Genomic DNA, 21138 nt, shown 5'->3' with positions numbered 1-21138 from the left:
AAATTGCTGGTCAGTAGGGTAGATGATTTTTCCTGTAAAATGACTTGGCAAAATATGCATTCATACGTCGTATAAGCTCGTTATATTCATTAGATTTTATTTGTCAAATTATTTTGCTGTTTTAATTTATGTGAATGTCATGATAATATAAGATGTTATGTTGTTGAGGGATTTTGATTGTCTCCTGGGCACTTTGAGCACTTTTATTGATAACGTTGTTACGAACAAACACGTGTACTGTAGATATGAATGAATTATACATACTATGTGTTCTCTGCAAACTGCACTGGTAACTGTTTATTTTCTATGTTGCTTCAGTAATTATTTTGTGTTGTACAGAGTTTGTGAGCTGGAGGAGTTGGGGGAGCTGTCTCCATGCTGGGAGAATCTTCGTAGACAAATCATAACACAATATCAGACCATCATATTGACATACCAGGAGAATATGACCAATCTGCACCAGTACAAAGGTAAGCCTAGTAAAGCTGGATGAGAGTTAGTGTTTTCACATACAAAGGTTAATGATATAAACTTTGTCATAAATTCAGCATATTACACATTTACAGAGCATTTACAAGGCATTGGCACATAATGTGCATACACTTTTCATGTGAAAGTATGCAGTACACAAAATATGCACCGGTAAGCTTACAAAGATTTTGACTAGGGAATGACTATTGACTGGCAGGGAACAGGTCTCAATACTTCAGACAACTGTGTGAAGCTAAGGTTATTGCTTTGTAGGGGGTGTAAAGGAGATCTGAGGCACAACAGAGTGGCATGGAGTGGGTGGGGTTAGAGGGAGATCAATATCTTTGCCTTGTAAAAATAGCTCAAAAGTAAAGACTGTGGGAAGTATTTTTTATCTTCACATTTACCCAATAGATTATAAGCAATAAGCAAAAATCGATCAATTTATAAAACAACCCAGGAAAAAATGCCACATTTCTAATATACATAAGGCGGTCTGCTCCCTGACGCACTGAGGGGGAATCTAGCTAAATTCTCTGCAGAAGCAGTTTTTGTTGGCCACCTCTGCCTCATTAATAGTCTACAGCAAAGAATAAACTGGCTATTATCAGTCTCAAACCACCTCTGCTCAAAAACCTTCAGAGGTAGAATACCACAGTCGATTCTGGAGGAATCCTAGCTGCAGTTTAATTCACAAAGATAAAGTCCGCTCAATGATTAGCCCAGCAGTGAGGCCCACAGAAGTAGAGGTTAGTTTATAGCAGATTTCTTAGTTTGAACATGTCATTGTGCTTTCTGATATTTGCTGATCTTCCTGTGTTTCTTCTTTTCTTGTTTTTTTCTTTCAGGGGTCTCCTTCAAAGCGAGCAGCTTAAAGGCTGATAAGAAACTAGAATTTGTTCCCACCAATTTACATATTCAAAGAATGAGAGTTCAGGATGAACCCACATCAGGTATAGACATTTAGGTTTTTTTCAATGCATGTTTGAAACTAAACTGTATGTGAGAGTTATTCCATGTCATATCATGTTAATTAGCTGTTAATTTTCATGAATGTATGCAGTTGCTAGAGCTATAATCATGCAGAGTCCAGCATATCACATAGTGGATGATTCTCTTGTGTTGTAAGTACTAAGCACAGACTATGGCACTGTAGTGGCACATGAGATTTACACTGGAGATTCTGCACATACATGTTTTCTGTCTGAACCTCATATACAGTTTTAGTTTAAACCCCCCCCCCCCCTTCCCCCCTACCTGACTAAAGTATATGTACCTTTATAGTTAAATCACTTTCCTAAAAGTTACAGGACACTTGGTTCCTTTAAAATGTGTTTGTGCTGGAATATTGCCATGTAAAGATATGCTTGGCATGCAGTACTTCATAGATCAGGTTGCTGGTAGGTTGACTGCTGCATAAAGAATCATGAAGTGAGCCAATTAAAGTGGTATGGAGGTATATTCAGGAGATTTCGGTCTACCATCTAAAGACTGTTGAAACGGAAGCATATGCATTTTGTTTTGTATTTGTAGAACATTATATAAGGCTGCAGACGGCAGTGGGAAGATATTATTGCAAAGCAGTTACAGCTTGCTTATGGGACAGTTAAATGGCGTCTGTTTTTGGTTGGAGCTTAAAGTGGAACTGAATGTGCCCCTGTTTATACTTAACCAGCTGAGCGGTCTGGACGAGCTCAGCTCGTCCAACACCGCCAGCGGCTGCCGCTCAGGCCCTGCTGGGCCGATTTTAATGAAATAAAAAGCAGCACACGCAGCCGGCACTTTGCCAGCTGCGTGTGCTGCCTGATCGCCGCCGCTCTGCGGCGATTCGCCGCGAGCAGCGGCGAAAGAGGGTCCCCCCAGCCGCCTGAGCCCAGCGTAGCCGGAACAAAAAGTTCCGGCCAGCGCTAAGGGCTGGATCGGAGGCGGCTGACGTCAGGACGTCGGCTGACGTCGATGACGTCACTCCGCTCGTCGCTATGGCGACGATATAAGCAAAACAAGGAAGGCCGCTCATTGCGGCCTTCCTTGTTTATTCTGGGCGCCGGAGGCGATCGGAAGACCGCCTCCGGAGCGCCCTCTAGTGGGCTTTCATGCAGCCAACTTTCAGTTGGCTGCATGAAATAGTTTTTTTTTTATTTAAAAAAAACCCTCCCGCAGCCACCCTGGCGATTTAATCAGAACGCCAGGGTGGTTAATCAGCTGGTACATGTTTTTTTTTTCTTCTCCATAGCAGTGCATTGTGAAAAAGATTTCTGTTAAGATGCGTTAAAGAGACTCTGTAACAAAAATTTCATCCGGTTTTCTTCCATCCTACAAGTTCCAAAATCTATTCTAATGTGCTCTGGTTTACTGCAGCACGTTCTACTATAACCATCTCTGTAATAAATCAACTTATCTCTCTCTTGTCAGACTTGTCAGCCAGTGTCTGGAAGGCTGCCAAGTTCTTCAGTGTTGTGGTTCTGTGATGCATCTCCCCCTCCAGGCCCCTCTATGCACACTGCCTGTGTGTTATTTAGATTAGTGCAGCTTCCCTCTGCTCTATTATCTTTTACAAGCTGGATAAATCCTCCTCTGAGCTGGCTGGGCTTTCACATACTGAGGAATTACATACAGGTAGAGCTGTCTGCACTCTGCAGGAAGAAACAGTCTGACACTTCAGTGGAAGATAGCTGCAGGGGGAAAGAAACACACAAATGATCTCTTGAGATTAAAAAGGAAGGCTGTATACAGCCTGCTTGTGTATGAATGTATTTTCTATGTGTGGACATACTGTACATCAACCTACTTCCTGTTTTGGTGGCCATTTTGTTTGTTTATAAACAAACTTTTTAAAACTTTTTTTAACCACTTTTAATGCGGCGGGGAGCAGCGAAATTGTGACAGAGGGTAATAGGAGATGTCCCCTAACGCACTGGTATGTTTACTTTTGTGCGATTTTAACAATACAGATTCTCTTTAAGTGTGAAAGGTGCCATAGGAAAACATGGGCATTACTTTGAAAATCCGTTGTCCTTTTAGTTATAACTGAGAGCAACTGATTAAAGAGGAACTCCAGTGAAAATAATGTAATAAAAAAGTGCTTCATTTTTACAATAATTATGTATAGATGATTTAGTCATTGTTTGCCCATTGTAAAATCTTTTAAATCCCTGATTTACATTCTGACATTTATCACATGGTGACGTTTTTACTGCTGGTAGGTGATGTAGCTGTTGCTTGCTTTTTTGGCAGTTGGAAACCGCTGTAAACAGCTATTTCCCACAATGTAACAGGGTTCACAGACAGGAAACTGCCAGAAGTACCTCGGTACTCAGAGCTTCTTGTGGGAGGGGTTTCACCACAATATCAGCCATACAGCGCCCCCTGATGATCCGTTTGTGAAAAGGAATAGGTTTCTCATGTAAAAGGGGATATCAGCTATTGATTGGGATGAAGTTCAATTCTTGGTCACGGTTTTTCTTTAAGTGTAAACGGGTCCTAAGCACTGCCCACAACTCAGCATCCAGTTAGCCCTTGTTTCTCACATTGAATCAATATCTAAACTGCAGAGGACCAATAGTGGAAGGGAAAAGACTAGCACTAGATGCAGCTGGAGTACCCATAGGCAACCCTGGATTCGTACAGCAAGTATGTGGTGTCAGCGAAACAAACAAATTCAATGTACTTGTGGAGAGAGGTGCGAGGCACTGTACTATGCAATTGTACATTTAATTACAGTTTCAGACAGACATCATGGTATGCAGTGGAGGCTAATCAAGTCTTATAGCTGTTTTGCAATGTATAATGCTTCCTCAGAGGCTTGCTCCTGTGTAGAGAATGATTTAAAACTGATATAAAGACAGAATTTGTACTTATTTTGTACTTATACTGGCAGCATTTTAGAACTGTATGCAATCACTTTTAGCTGGCCTCCATTTTCAACAACCTTGATGTATTTGTGGAGATAGTAGCTTTGTCAGCTGTCTATTATGTAAAGAATTGCAGTGAAGTGGCCTGATTTCCTCAGAAGTCAATCAGTAGAATACGTTCTCCAAAAAGCCTGGCCTGGATTTATTAAATATGGGCAAGAGTATGCAGCCCTCATCTGGCGCATGTGAGACCACAGTAGCGAGGGTTGTGGAAAGGTTAGTCAATTCGTAGCTGTGTGACTAAAGCCACATACATACCCTCGTAGCTAGAAGTTGTCCTCTAATTCACTAATGTTTCAGTAACTCATGTGATGTGGTTGGAAATAACAAAGGTCTATCCAGCCTGGGACGACCTCTGTAAATCCATATCAAACCAGGCCCAATGTGTGTTGCTAAGGAAGAGCATGGAGCATGTGTGAATGAGATCTGAACTTTCAACGATCTTCCACAGATCAAAACTACGATATAGTGACAATAGGAGCACCAGCTGCACATTGCCAAGGGTTCAGATCTGGGGGCTTACGGAAGATATTGCACAAGTTTGAAGAAGCCAAAAAAAAGTAAGCTGCATGAGTTATATGTATTATTCAGTTATTATGGTTTATGAAGAATAGCTTAGAAATAATCAAGTCAAGGCTTCCGTTATGCTAGGTACACACCATACAATTTTCTGTTAGATTCTTCTGTTAGATTTACCTACAACATGGAAAAAAGCTATCTGGCAGGTAAATCTAAGAGAAAATCTAACAGAAAATTGTATGGTGTGTACCTAGCAGTACAGTTTAGCGACCTTTAGTCATTCACCTGAAGGACAACTTATGTAGAGAAAACAGTATATATTTGTATTTTGACTGCATTGTGATTTTGGTATTTGGCATTGATGAAATAATTGATCATGAATACCATATAAATTGCAGATGACTTGTCCGGAACCTTAGCTTCATGTAAAAAGGCTTAAACAACGCTGACCTATTTCTTCCATTTACACAAGCATCACGATGAATGTTTTCTCTTGCCTGCTGAGCTCCCTTAATACCAGGTTCTAACAGCGTTTTTAGTAGAATGGCTTGAGGTGCATTACAGTTAAGAGGGCATGCAGTATTGCACTCCTGTATTTGTGTTAATTGTAATTGCACTCCCATTATTTATTTAAATGGGTATCCTAAATCTGAAAAACAGAAGTCTCTTACCTAAGAACCATTTTCATAACCAAAAGACCAGATATAATGTGCTGCTGCGAGTGCATTGTCTGCTCAGTGATAATGTTATATACACTGGCATCATTATTTAGGTTAATCTTCTATAATTATAATGCCAAGCCTAACTACTTTTGAATGAGAAGAATGTTGGAGGCAGTATGGGAATGCTTCTGCTTGTAAATGTTACTTTGGCCTGCATACTAACCCTCTGAAATTGCTTGCCTGTGCTTGGCATTAAGGAAACTACAGTAGAAGATTAATTTTACCGAAAGATAGTAGTAGGGGAAGAAAAATGAATTGAGACATTGTTGTAACTATGAGAAGTTACAAAATAGAAGATAGCTCCAGAAATGATTACAACTCGCTGTATAATTCATTCATGTTTGATACTCCATGAGCCTGCAGGTCAGGATCTCTTGTGCTGGCAGACCTAAAAAAAAAAAAAACAGAGCACCATCTGCCCTTATATATAAACACACCCACTAACATTGTGATGGGCTACACTGTTGTTTTTTTACACATGCAATTATTTATTGTCCCTTCCAGCTTCCCTTTTTTGCATACCTGGCACACACTGAAAGGTTTCTGATTTTTTAATAAAGTGATATGCTTGGAGATCATAAATTACCACCCAGTGTAAAAATAAGCTCTTTATTGTCAGTTCATAAAAATACAAGACCGCTTCATGAGCAACAGCCCGCTGTTTCAGACTATGTCAAGAATGATAGCTGATTATTATTAGGACATAGCCCAAAACATACATTAGGTGGCCATACACTGGTCAATATGGAAAACAGATAGATCCCACTTCGATCATTATCTGATCTGAGGGGGTTCTCTCTGCTCAAATCCCTTCACACACTACAGGGTTAGCTTATTGTCACCTGTCCACCACGCAGTCCTGGTCTCTGATCACCCTGCTGGCTGCGGCTTCTTCACTCCTGAGTCTCGGGGTGCATGTGTGACGTAATGCAGAGGATAGGCAGTAGGGGCACTGTGGCACGTACATTACATTACCACTAGGGGCCTCTAGTATTTGGCCTCTAGCATTTGGAACATCACACAGGCGTCCGGGACTAGGGAGTGAAGAGCAGAAGAAGCAGCCAGCAGGGAGAGAAGAGATCAGAATAGTGTCAAGGACAGGTCATAGTAGCTTGCAACACACTCCCAACCCACTGCTGATGGACCATCATTTTCCATCCTGAACCATCCACCAGTTTAGGCCACAAATCGGTCAATAGAAAATTGTTTGCGTCATTAGTTTCTAGCAGACTTGATCAATTTGTCTGTTTGTCGATGAAAAAATCGGTATGTGTATGGCCACCTTAACAGTGTTTACATTTTAACTTTATTTAGGAAACATAGTCATGTTTACTCGGTAACACCTACAGTAAGTGAAAAAAGTAAATGCATCCTTACTCCACCTCTAACTGGACCTTCTTTAGCAGCAATCACTTCCTATACCTTGATACCAGTTTTTCCTATAAGTGTTGAGAAATAGGATCCCGCTCTGGAAATCTGCTTTATTTCAAATACTATAAAAACTGGTCCAGTTGAGACAGGTACAGGTGGGGCGGGGGCTTCAACTCAGTTTCACATACTATGCCATTTTTACATCTCTGTACCAGCAGTTTAGGAACAGTTCACAGCTTCAGTCAGGATAAGGGTGAGTTAATTTTGAGAGCACCTTTCAGATGACCAGGTGTGTACTTAGATGGTTTTCTCAACATTAATTTAGGTCTAGAAACTTGGGCCTTAAGAAAAGCAATGACATCACCCATAGAGACATTACTACTGGTGATATTCCTGCTATTGAGGTGAACGGAAGAGGCTATTTGGATTAATAGTGAATCATCTTTTCGATTACTCAAGAAGGGCAGCCTGAATTTGACTGACTTTGGCCAGCTATCCCATAACTTGAATGAGTGACAGTGTTTATAGACATTCCCTGTGTCTAATGTTGAATTTTGTTTTAAGACCAGAAACCTTTCTGTTGCAATGTTGGAAATTATTCTAACAGGACTAAACTAATTTATCGAAACACTTATTTTAATAGTCACACTTCAGTTACACTATATAGGCATTTAATGCAGTATTATTTTATGTGAAATACTTTTTCCTTTTAAAGTGCATTTTTTGCAAAACAAAAATATGCCAATTCATAGCTTAATATTTCCTCCTTAGCAATCTCCTGCTGTCGTCTTCTTCCCTCCTTTCCCAGTCAGTCTGAAGCCATGGTTGGCTGACAGTCAGTAAGAAGTCGCGGCTCCATCTGACAGAGCAATGGCTCTACCCCTTTCATGCCCGGGAAGACTGCAGTAGGAGTGTTTCAGGCTGACTTGGTGTTGAGCAGACAGCTGTCAATTACTCATGATCTATTTACTGGTGGAGCAGGTCATACCTTTTGTCTTGCAAAACTATGATTTATTTTTTCTTACAAAATTTTTTAAATATAATTCATTTAAAATGTCCTGTTACATACAGTACATGTAACATTCTTTGCCTGAAATGGGGCTTTGGTTTGCTTTGCTTGTAAATTATGCATATTATTACATGCTTTAAAGGGAATCTGAAGTGAAAATTAACTTATGAGATAATGATTTGTATGTGTAGTACAGCTAAGAAATAGAACATTAGTAGCATATTGTTTCCAGTACAGGAAGAGTTAAGAAACTTCAGTTGTTATCTATGCAAAAGAGCTGCTCTGAGCTCTCTGACTAATTTAGTCAGAGTAATGCAATTTTCTGAAGCACTTATCTCATCCTGTCTCTCACTATTCTTGTTTGCTTAAGGTTATTTTCTGTGGGGAAGTTCAAAAGACCATTAGCTCTGCTCTGTTTCATCATTTAAAATACAGAGTGTAATTTGTAAACTGCAAATATTAGAGAATTATGCAAGGTTATAAAAAAAACTGCTATATAACTGAAAATAAAAATGAGACTCTCTTCATTGCCACTAATGTTCTATTATCTGTACTACAAATGCAATTGATTATATAATAAGGTTTTTTTTGTTTGTTTGTTTTTTTTTGCTTCAGTGTCACTTTAAAAAAAAACCTGAACTGAAAATGAACTGATGAGACATTCAATTGCATTGATAGTCCTGCCCTAAGCTTAAAGTGGATCCGAGATGAACTTTTACTCATTGCATAATTGTGTTCCTTTCCTATTGTTTATAAGGCATTCCTCAAGCCAAATACTTTTTTTGTTTTTGTTTTAATACTCTAATTCCCTATAAACTAAATAAGCCCCACCCACAGTTTTCAGAGAGCCTTGGCAGTAGCAAGGGCTCAGTCTGGGCAGGAGGAGGGGGAGGTATTACTAGCCAGAGATTTCAGAGGCAGAGGGGAGGAGGAGGGGGGTTCGGTTTTTTCAGTCTGAGTGCTGATGGTGCAGATAAGCCTGCCTCTGTGTAATGTTTACAAACAACATGGCTGCTGTCATTGTATCACAGGAAGAAATAATCATATTCTATTAAAGCAGTATGCAGACAGATTTGCTGTTTAAACCATCTAAACTGTACATGAGATATATAAAGTTACTTGTTATAGTTAGTTTTTCATCTCGGATCCGCTTTAACCTCCTTGCCGGTTTTCCCGACCTGAGCTCGGCGTAGAAAAAAGAAGCTGTTAGCGGTGATCCCGAGCTCAGGTCGGGGTAGGGAGTGCAGCACTTTACCTGAAGTTGTGGAGTCCTGCGCGCGATCGCGCTGTGCAGCGGGACTCCAGCCTCTCTCCCCGGCAGTGTGGGGTCTTTCCCTGGCCGCCGGGATCCCCATGTCCCCGCTATTCTTCTGGGGACCCGGCGGCCAATCGGAGCAGCAGAACGGCGGTGGCAGCGTGACGTCATCGGGGGCGGGGCCAATATTTAAAACGAACTTCTCTATATTAGAGAAATATAGAGAAGTTCGTCTATATGTATATTAGCGCCATCTTGTGGTCAAAGAGAAAACTGCAGCGCAGGAGCCCAGGAAGGTAAATTTTTCATTCTGCTGCAGATCTCCCTGCCAGAATGATTTTTTTCAGGTTTTAGGGTCTGAAAGAGTGGAAAAAATTGCACCTCTTTTAGACCCTAAAATCTGGAAAGAATCAGAAGGGCAAGGAGGTTAAACAGAACTTTCTTAGAATTCCACAGTCCTACTTAGTTCCTAAAAGCTAAAAATAAAACCCATGCTTTTATTAAATCAGCTGAATGATAGTCTTTTAATGTTTTAAAGCTCCCATCTTGAAATATTGACCTATTTTAAAATGTTATCCATTTCCTTCAAGCAGAAATGTTTCTCTGCAATGCAAGAGTTTTACAGTGTGTAATTGGTTATCAGTGAGAGCTACACTATGGTCCAACGCAAGTGAAAAGAAAATGTCATTAGCCTACTTGAATTCTTAATGTTTACAGTAAGAAAAAAAAAGGCACACCGCATAGTTCTATGTAGGCTTAGGACTCTACATTTAGATATTTATCTCATCATGTCACGTCAGTTCAGGTACCCGTTCAGTAAAGCAGGGTCTTGGCTACTGTGTTTTACTAACTGAAAAGTTTTGCTTTTTTTGAAATCTAATTTTGCATTTTGTTTCTTGGTCCTTTTATAGCAGTTATGAGGAAAGTTGGTGAGTTGGTTTTGCAGCATCTCTTAACTCATAAAATGTCATTCTGCTTCTTGTATCACTGTCTTGTGGTTTGGTTAAGTGGAGTACGGGTCTTCCATATCTGCTTATTTATGCTTGTCCTTTAGACACCATATTGTAGCCCTGTAGACATGTATAGCATGAACCGAGTTCACCAGAGTATTTCACGTAACAGCTACATGTAGACACCTATTCATGCATTTGTGTGTATGTTCTTACTGCATTCATCTATAAAGCCTTTTAAAGCATGCTTCAACGGATAGCTATGCCTACATGTGATTATAATACAATATTATCAGACTGCTATTAAAGTATTATTTATTTGGAATTTTGGGAATTGTGCTGTTTGGTTTACTTGTTGTCTTAAATGTTAATTTTAATTACTTTCCCACACAAGTCTGCAGTGAAGGAGGTCAAGGTACAAGTTAAAGGAAACTAAAAAGAAACTAAAAAGAAGTGATAAACATCTTCCCAGATAATTTACCTGCAGCTTCTTCCAGCCCCCTGTAGTTTGTGCTGATCCATTCAGCAGCTGTGCCCCTGCGAAAGCGGGGGCTGCGCTACAAACTTTCAAAGGTGACAATTGCTGTATAGTCTGGCACAGAATATCAGCGTTGGACCAAAAGGACTACAAGGGGTAGAAGAAGCTGTAGTTAAGTTAAACTGGGCAGCACGGTGGCGTAGTGGTTAGCTCTCTCGCCTTGCAGTGCTGGGTCCCTGGTTCGAATCCCAGCCAGGGCACTATCTGCAAAGAGTTTGTATGTTCTCTCCGTGTCTGCATGGGTTTCCTCCGGGCACTCCTGTTTCCTCCCACATTCCAAAAACATACGGATACGTTAATTGGCTCCCCCTAAAAAATTGGCCCTAGACTACTGTACTTACACTACATAATATATAGACATATGGCAATGGTAGGGATTAGATTGTGAGCTTCTTTGAGGGACAGTTAGTGACAAGATATATATGTATGTATGTATATATATATATATATATATATATATATATATATATATATATATATATATATATATATATATATATATATATATATATATATATATATATATATATACACACACACTGTAGAGCGCTGCGTTATATGTCGGTGCTATATAAATACTAAATAATAGTAATAATAATTTATTTCACTTAAGGTTTCCTTCAAGAAAACCATTAAACAGTGCTTTGGGCATATAACTCTTTGCTTGTCTACCACCAACTGCGCAAGATGTAGACAATTTAATGGAAAAGTGTTAGGTTTCCTCCCTATAATTTTTTTTTCTGGTTTAATTGATATAAACCTATTCCAGGTACACAAAGGGAATTTAGGTCAGTATTCATGTACCAGTGCACATGTAGTTTGCCAGTAGGAGGCCGTTAGAGTTGATCAGATCAGTGTTCTCCCCAGGCTCTTTTAGCCGGGTGCTCCACCCGGCTAGATTTGGTGACCACCCGGCTGTCATCGGCTCACCTCCTCCTACGCTGTAAGCACAGTTGCCCTGCATTTTCAACTCGCCCCACCCGGCTACTTTTTCATGCCACCCGGCTACTATTTCATGCCACCCGGCTGGAAAAAAAATTCTGGGGAGAACACTGCAGATGTAAAGTATCCATAAGTCTACATTTTATTGAAGATAAATATTGAATCTGATTACAATCTTTTGAAATGATAGCATTTCTATTGCAATTAAAATATTAGGGTATAGGTTGGACATACTGGTACTTGGCATGCTCTATCCCGTTGGAAATCTTGGTTAGGACCCACAGACAGCAGTGTGCAATCAAGGTTTGTCATAGCGTTGTACTGCAGTGGAGCATACAAAGCTAGCAGCTTTCATATTGGGCAATATTTCTGCTGAAATCTTATCAGATATTGCAACGGGGCAAAGTGGTAGCTCAGATAGATGAATAATATCTTGAAGGTATCAGTTGTTTATGTGATCTCATACCACAAAAATATTAGTGTATGCCTTTACTCCAAGGGTTAGTCTGTCTTTCAGTTTAGTGCTCAACTACAGAGGAAAGTATTGTTCATACCGGTGTTCATTACTTGTCAAACAATCCACTTTTTCTCTGCAACCTACATCAAGTCTTTCCATTATACCGGTCAGTCTCTACATTTATGATTATACAGTGAAGTTGATGGTTGTAGTGATATTAGCGAAACTGGATGAAGCAAGATGCTGAGTACTATAAAATATTAGGAAATAACTTGTAAGGAATCTGTAAACCGGTGCATGAGCAAGCTCTGTACACCACTCCAAGCCTGTGACGAAGAGTGTCTTTCAGGTTTCTGCCTTTAGGGCTTATGAAATCCTGGTTAGCTGGGCTGAAGAGTTGTATTCTAGCATTTCAGAGCATAGTGCAAAGGGGGATGGATAGGTCTTTGTTTTGCACTGGGCTCAGAGATACCTTTAAGCAGTAACCAGGGAAGCCTATTCTCCTTGTGTTCAGGCTGTGTAAATATACTCATTGTACAGTACATTGTGCCTGTGTGCATGTGCCGTTACCTTAGTATAACTGAATGTTGTGCAAACTCAGTATTTTACACATAAGGCGGTGACTTCATTCACACTGTAGGTTTTACCACCCTGCATGAAAGATGATTGCAGTCGTATTGGATTATGCACTTGTTACAGAGACAAAAAGTGAGTGCCAACAAGTATCATGTGTTCAGGTAGCTTTGCTTTAGTGTTTTTACAGTTTTAATCTAAACGTTCTCTAAACATTTTGTTAGGTGTTTAATTGTGCTCACTGTGTGCTTTATTAGGAACACTGTGCTAATGTTGGGTAAGACTTCCATATGCCTCAAATATGCATGCATCCATGCATGGATGGATGGAAATACCCCCGGCCAAGCTGTCATGATCACGTAAACAATTTATGCACATTTGCCAGCTCAACATTCCTGTATTTTCAATTCTTTCACTTCCCAAATCACCACCAACCTAGATTTTTTTACACAAGTCCATGAATTAATGCAGTTGATTGCATTATTCTGACCTTATCGTTTATGTGCCTTGGCTGAAATCAAGAGTCATCAGGCCAGATAATGCTTCTGTGACATTCAACTGTTAGTTTTTTTGGTTAGCCTGTGACTACTTGTGGCCTCAACTTTTTATTCTTTGCAGACATGAGTGAAACCCAATGTGCTTGGACAACTTGTGCATTTTGAGATGCATTTTTGTTAGCTGAAGCCAGTCTGGCTATACACCTCTAGCCTCTCTCCTCAACAAAGCTTTTCCACTAAACTGGAGCTTACTGGATGTTTTCCATTCTCTGTACCATTCTTAGTAATGCAGAGAGTGAGTGAGTGGTTGAGAATCATTCTAGCACCAGCTGTTGTGCTATAGTCAAAATCAGTAAGGTCACATTTTCCCAGTACTGATGTTTTATGTGAGCACTAACTGAAGGTCATGGCTTGCACAATTGCACTGCTTACCTATGATTGACTGATCAGATATTTGCATGAATTAACAGGTGTACCAGTGTCAGTGAGTCTACACATCTTATAACAGGTGTTCTTGATCATATTTGTAAAGGAAAAATAGTCCATCTGCTCATGTGTGCTCTCATCTATCAGTGAGAATTAAAACAAAGAAGTCTGAAGTATGGGAAGTCCATTTAAGTAAAGCATGAGCTTTATTCAGTCCGTGTGACCGGCGTGCTACAATCATATGTTTACTGGCTGATGACCGAATCCTTTCAACTACACTGACTGTATCCTTTCTTTCAGTACGACAGCCTGTCCCCAGTCCATCGTTTACATACCGCAGGATATCATTCGAGCCAAAGAGATCATTGCACACATCAATACTCTGAAGACACAAGTCAGCTATTATGCGGAGAGGCTCTCCAGGGCAGCCAAAGACAGATCAGCTAATAACATTGAGAGGACACTTGCCATTTTGGCAGACAAGGTACGTGTTTTTTCCTTTTTTCTTATAGGTGCAGCACATGATTCTTCCCCCTGCTTAGGAAGGGACCCTTTAAGATGTTAAATATGTAATAGGAAATTTAATAAAAACAATGGTAGAGGGGGGAAATAAATAACTCAATACTATGCAAAAAGAGAAGTTAAAAAAATGAAGATAGATTAGGAAACGATTGTCGCTGTATAATTCGTCATGCTATTTGATCCCTCCTTAAAGTGACCCTGAGCGGTGTCCTAAAAAAGAAAACTGTACTTGCCAGGCGCTTCCTCCAGCCCACCATAGTCAATGAGGTCCCCGGTATCCTCCTGGCCCCCTCCGTGGTCCCGCTGGTGGCTCCGGTAATGCACCAACTTTGGGGTGAAGTCGCACTTGCTTGCCCTCACTGCGTACCAGTTGCGTCATCATGCCGGCCTCCGTAAGAGTCCTGGGCATGAGCAGTTCAGTCCTTAGAGAAGCCTGCGGGTCATCCTCTTTACTATTGGTAGACATGAAAAAAAAAAAAAAAAAAAACAGACCAACTACTAAAATTTATATACAGTGAATTGCAAAAGTATTCACTTCCTTGGGGACTTGGAAACTTTCCTTGCATCAAATCGGCATCCACAACTGTAATTGGTATAAGATCACTATACAGTACTTTAATCTAGTTGGTACAAATAATAATGTTTTGGCTTTTCTTTTCCTTGGATCCAGGAACTGGTAGGTTCAAGAACTTGAACTTAGGGGACAGACTATATATACTCTGTACAGCGCTGTGGAAGATGTCTGCGCTATATAAATATATACTAATAATACTAATAATGGTCACGGTATTTTGTATTAATTTCCTTTGAATTGTATACATTGTTTTTTAAACTTAAGATATTCACAAGAGGAAGTCAAATGAGAAATCTATGAAATGGTGCAAAATGTGTAAATGTTTTAGATTGCATTACATACAATTGTTGCCTACTGGAGACAGTTGTTGTGCATGTGTACGCATTTTAGTTAAACTGTTACTGTGTTGCTTGTTATAACTGTAGATGTTTAGTTTTCTGAAGGGGATGACCACTGTAATACTGTAATCATTCTTTTGTTTACAAGTTGTCTGTTTTTTGGGGTGTTTTTTTGCAGACAAGGCAGCTGGTCACAGTATGTGACTGTAGACTGTTAGCCAGTGCAATACATGGACTTAATGCTGCTAGGCCTGACTACATCGCGTCCAAAGCTTCTCCTACATCTGGTGAGACAGATCAAGTTATGCTTCGAAATGACCAGGATACTTTAGTGGCACGGTGGACTGGAAGAAGCAGCAGGGCATCTCTTCAGGTGGACTGGCATGAAGAAGAATGGGTATGCACCTGTATCTCCTTACAACTAATACTGAGGTGTTAGGGGATCAAGAAATGTACAGTGAATGAAAGTATCCTTTAGTTATAACAGTTATAGTAATGCGTTCTCGCAATTGTTTTTCACCTTGATTATAATTTGCGTTGAAGGATCGCTTAAACCTGCTTTTTCTGCCCATGAAAAGTTTATTCATCCTGGCTTCAAGTGAACCCAAGCCGAAGCTCAGGTTCAGATATTTACCCTGAAGAGAGGGAAGCCTCAGGATCCTATTGAGGCTTCCCTCGCCCACCGTTACTGAGCGCAGCCCCCCTTCACATCGGGGCCATGCAACTTCTCTTCCTGGTTTATGGCCAAACAGTAGCCATGCAGTAGCTCGGAGGCCGCGGCTCTGGCTTACTGTGCATGCGTGGCCTCAGTCGGCTTTTGCCAGGCACACTTTGTTTGCTCTTTGAGTTTTTATACCTCTTGATCTACTTCTAAAGATAAATTCTCTCAAGTAAAGTCTATTGGTCCTCAAGGTGTCTTTAGTATCTTTGGATCTGTGAGACAAGCAGTAGGTTTCTCTAACTACCTCTCTGACAAATTCACAACCATTAGTTGAAATGTTGACTGAAACAGCCTGTAGTGTGGATCGGGGGGTTGGCCCTAGAGCTGCGCAGCTGCACTCGCGGCTATGCGGACTGCGCAGCCGCGTCCAGCTCATGCGGCCATGTTTGCAGAGACAGGAGAGCCCGACCCGGGCCATGAGGTCGGGAGCTGGCCCGGGGAGGCTATTGAGCAGCAGGGACCCGGCGGAACGGCACGGAGGGCGTGGACGGCGTCCTCCTTGCCTTCAAATATGATGCAGGTATTTAACTTTTTTTTTTTTTTTTATTTGGCCTCGGAAGTCCTTTAACACTATTCAAAAGGTTTCACTGCTAAAAGACTGAAGTTGATATACATTTTGAGCGTTATTCTTATGTTATTCCCAATTCTAAGTAATCTGCAACTATATCAAGGGCATAGCAATAGGGGGTGCAGAGGTTGCGACCGCACCGGCCTAGGGGCCTTCCCTCAATTGCAGTATTAGCTTTCTATTGGTGCTGTGCTCATAATAATCACTTCTATAGATACTTTGAATAGTGGTAATCATTAACAAACTGTTACCCTTCTTGCACCTCTGACACTGTAGTTGCCATTGGCAGGTTTTGGTGTGGCGTATAAATTATTATGTATAGAGTGCATGGGGGGCCCCAATGTAAAACTTGCATTGGGGCCCACAGCTCCTTAGCTACACCACTGAACTATATTAATATGTAGCATTGAATAACAGGTCATTTTATAAAACAGTTTCACTTGCCTCTGCTTAGGCACTAGTGAAAGACGCTATAAAGGGAGGGAACTTTAAAAATAATGCAGTTTATATATTTAACAGCCAAAATAATTCCAACAATAGGCAGTTACAGGAAAGTATCACTAATGGCTTTCAAATAATACCAGTTAGATGCAAAGAATAACAATGACTATATTATAAGTATAGTCTAATGACAGACAGATAGTGATAGCAGATAATGACAGTTATTGTGGGTAGGAATTGCAGGTAGAGACAGCAGATGGTGATGCAGCCACAGCAAGTACGAGTGTGGCATCATCATAGCAGGTAGTGGCACTGAATGATTAAGTTAAGGCAACAATGATGAAAGCAGAGAGGAGGCACAGCGGTGGACTCTCACAAGTATATACGGTTGTTATCAGTATAACTGACATGAATGATATGAACAGTGTCATTATATGCTATTAAAACAACAAGACGCATAATCGGTGATCTAGGAACACATAGCCGGCCAACGGTTACTGCTGCAGCACTGTCACACATGTATAGGTCTTATCCCTATTAGAGGGAAGCAGCTGCTGTATGCATGTGGAATGCCGAGTGAGTGTCAGTGAGGCAAACAGGCTTGCGTTCATGGAGCAATAGAGTCAATTAACTTGACTGCCTCCATGCACACAAGCCTGGCCATTATTACATGAGGGATGTGGGTGGGTTCCTGGTTTTAATTCTGCGCAGATATGATTTTTGAGACATTAACCTGTGAACTGGCTCCGCAGGAGGAGCTCCATTTGTGTATATTTGGTGTTGTGCAATAAAGTTTTGATATGTTGGACTATTATGAATAGGTGCATGTGGCCAATTTTTCATGTTTTGAGGTTTAAAAGGCAACAATGATGACCTAGAAAAATGTGATAGTAAAGCCAGGTAGAGATCAGAGAGAGACAGCAGGTAATGAGGGTAGATGTGTCTTAGTAATTTTTCCTTAAAAGATATATGGTATTTGTGATAATACAACTTTAACAGGAAGCTTTGGTGACCCAAAAGCAAACAGGAAATTTGGGCGCCAGAGACATCGCAGAAGTTTGGTTGCCACCATAGGCAAATCTTGTTTATGGCTGGAAAATTGGTTGCCAGGGCCGCCCGCTATGCAAATTGCAGCTACAAATAGCGGGCTCACACATTTGCAATTTGCTTTATCATATACAGCTACTGTATATTCTGGCGTATAAGACTACATTTTAACCCTTGAAAATCTTCTGAAAAGTCAGGGGTCATCTTATACGCCGGGTGTCATTAATGCGGGGTGATATGCCCTATCCTGTTACCGACTCTCAGATCTCGCTGCTGAGGACTGTAGTAAAGCGGCGCAGACGCACATGTGCGAGATCTGAGAGGCAGAGAAGGAGGTAAATAGGATACAAGGGTGGGCCAGAATGGTAAAAGAGGCGTGTTTTATGGGCACAGCACAATCTATTCTTCCATACCGCTCTGATAAACAAGTAGACAAGAAGGGCTGACCAATCCACTAAGGGAGAGGGAGAGTTGACCAATAAAACCAATCAATCGTCTATATACTGTTATATACTGGGTACCACATACAGTACAGAACCAGTATCTTTTCATACATAGGACCGGTATATGATTTTTTTTTTCTTTTTACTTGGTGTGCGTTGGAAGAGGGGTAGTCTTATACGGCGAGTATATCCCAAACTCTATATTTTAACTGGAAAAGTTGGGGAGTTGTCTTATACGCCCAGTCGTCTTGTACACCGGAATATACGGTATTTTTGGGCGCAGGCTGTGCCCAAATTTCTAGTTCAGCAGAATCTTTTTAGGATGCTGATGATTCAGAGTTGTGCAAAAATATAACTTCATCTGTGATTTGAATTGGATTTGTTTTTCCTCAGCCTTTATTGTACTGATATTATTATGTCATTTTATGCTTGTTCAGGATAAAGTCTGGTCAAATGTGGAAAAAAGCCTGGAGTGCATTATTCAGCGGGTTGACAAGCTTTTGCAGAAGGAGCGCTTGCAAAGTGACAGCTGTGACGATGTTTTCCAGTGTGAGATAAGCTGTTCTAGCAAGAAAGGTAATCCAAGAAGGAGAGCATATTGGATAAACCCAGGGGCCTCAGATGACGAGGCTGTGTTGTCACCCACATCATCTCCATCTCCTGCATGCCATCCTTCCCGGTTGACAAGTGCGTATGACTGTGACATCCCCTTCCCAGCATCTCTGCTCCTTCTGCACTAACCTTCCTATAGCAGAAAGGCTAACAGTGGTGAGCTCATTATGCTTCTAGCACAGAGCATTAGTCTGTTCTCAATGCATGCTGCCTAGTGATCATTTTGTTGTTCTAATTCACCATTGACGCTTCCAGTTGTAACTGTACTGCCCACAGCAAGTAATTCCTATTTAATCGAGTTACTTTTTTCCTCTGCAGTTTGTAAACTTAAAGGACAACTAAAGAGAGGAATATGGAAGCTGCCATATTTATTTCTTTTTAGGCAATACCTGTTGCCTGGCTATCCTGCTGATCCTCCGCCTCCAATACTTTTAGCCATAGACCCTGAACAAGCATAAACAGATCAGGCGTTTCTGATATTATTGTCGTATATGGCAAGATTAGCTGCCTGCTTGTTTCTGGTGTTAGTTAGACACTACTGCAGCCAAATAGATCAGCAGGGCTGCCAGGCAACTGGTATTGTTTAAAAGGAAATAAATATGGCAGCTTCCATATAGTTCTCACTTTACTTATCCTTTAAATGTTTGCATCAGTGGTCAGATCCATTTCCCCTCTTTTCAGTGACTTAGTGAATAACTCACTTGAAACAGAGACAGGTCCAGACTGCAGACTTCACTGACGCCATAGCTGAAATGGGTCAGTAACTCAGTATGCACTGAAGCCAAAGGTTTGGCATATCAAGGTTTTAGCAACTTGAAGTCATCAAGGGAATTGTCCTATTTCCCGAAGCACTAGCTCAATTTGTTAGGTCGAACACAGGCCCCAATAACATAAGTAATTTTTGTAATTTTTTTCATATGAATGTATCTGGGGAAGAAGAAATAAAAGCTGAACACTTTAGAGCAGTTGAAGAAGGAAAATGGAAGAATACAAAATTGAGTAATTACTCAAACACTCAACTCTCATTATGGCTACTAATGCTATACTGTATATATGCTAGGTTTCCACTTTATCCATATAGAATGCCTGTGCTGCTGCACATGTGAAACAATCACTCTAGTACATGTAGCCTTCCACTGATTTTAGAATGCAGCTGTGAGTAGGTATTGAAAAAACATTTCAGGCTTATATAGTGAGGTTTCTGCTTTCAGTTGTGTCTTGTGCTAGATTTGATTCCTGAATCACTCATAATCCATTTACCACCATTCAGTTATTACTGTGTGTGAGTTTAAGAATTGATCACATGTTATTATCACTTTATTGTACTGTTCATATTTATCAGAACATTTCTGTTTAATAGTTTTTAAAGAGATGTCTCACTTTAGGTAGTTTTTATAATGAAGCCTTATTACATTTTAACATGTCAGTCCATTTATAGAGCTCATCAGTATCCTGTGAGCATGGGTTGTTAAAAAAAATTTTCTTATATGGTTTATGGATTTAAATGCAACCAATGGCAGTCCTAGTGATCTGTTATTAGTGCGTGCGGTGTAGTTTAAGGCAGAGCAAGTGAGGAACACTGAGTGCTTGTGCTGCGGAGCCTGCTGCACTACTCTACAGCCTGATTTATTTACAATGAAGGTGCTTAAATTGTACATAACTGATGCAGTCTGGTGGTTTTTTTGAACTGTATAAGAAGTACTTTGGGAAATGAGTTTAAGAATGATTGCATAGATCATTCCATCCATTATTCTGATAATGTGTTACTCCAGAATCTTGCTTTTGAAGGGTCCATCCACTTGGTTTAAATGAAGGTTTTGAATCTACTTCTGTCATTCTAAAAAACAGCTGTATTTTATACCGTGAGGACTACAAATCCACTAATGCCCTCAAATGAGACAGCTGTTTTCTCATAGGCATTTTTTATATATGTCATAGGAGATCTGCTCTGAATTCTGTGTGTGAACGTTGAAAAATGTGTGCCAATGTGATTACAGGGTCAGGAACCAATGAAAACGGCTCCTAACCTGCTCATGGAGCTCTGCTGTCATAGCGATTGCAGGGCGATTTGTCTGCAGCAACGGGAGAGTGGTGTGATCAGCGGTAGTGGTTGGTCTGTCCGGGGTGCTAATTGAAATCTACGTCCTGGCAGGGATAACAGGTCCCATACAGGCTGTATATTTTAGCATTGTCCAGAAGTGGTTAAAAAGTAAAATGCTTGTACTGGTGAC

At 40.6% G+C, this 21138-nt stretch overlaps 1 protein-coding gene across 6 annotated transcripts in view; it reads left to right on the top strand.

Moving 5' to 3' along the window:
* Positions 1-21138, top strand: part of INPP4A (inositol polyphosphate-4-phosphatase type I A) — a 220965-nt gene that overhangs the window by 173770 nt on the left and 26057 nt on the right. For 4 of the 6 annotated variants that reach the window (XM_068268175.1, XM_068268177.1, XM_068268174.1 and 1 more), the window contains 7 exons: positions 340-470; positions 1320-1424; positions 4834-4942; positions 10170-10187; positions 13942-14125; positions 15254-15472; positions 18733-18871. In XM_068268175.1, the coding sequence (XP_068124276.1) occupies positions 340-470; positions 1320-1424; positions 4834-4942; positions 10170-10187; positions 13942-14125; positions 15254-15472; positions 18733-18871 (905 nt within the window). The remainder of the gene's footprint in view (positions 1-339; positions 471-1319; positions 1425-4833; positions 4943-10169; positions 10188-13941; positions 14126-15253; positions 15473-18732; positions 18872-21138) is intronic. The other 2 variants (XM_068268178.1, XM_068268176.1) reach the window with 1 other exon arrangement.

This window comes from Hyperolius riggenbachi, chromosome 2, assembly GCF_040937935.1.
Source record: "Hyperolius riggenbachi isolate aHypRig1 chromosome 2, aHypRig1.pri, whole genome shotgun sequence".
Taxonomy (NCBI): domain Eukaryota; kingdom Metazoa; phylum Chordata; class Amphibia; order Anura; family Hyperoliidae; genus Hyperolius; species Hyperolius riggenbachi.
The sequence above is the reverse complement of the archived record's forward strand: the minus strand, read 5'-3'. Positions and strand labels throughout refer to the sequence as shown.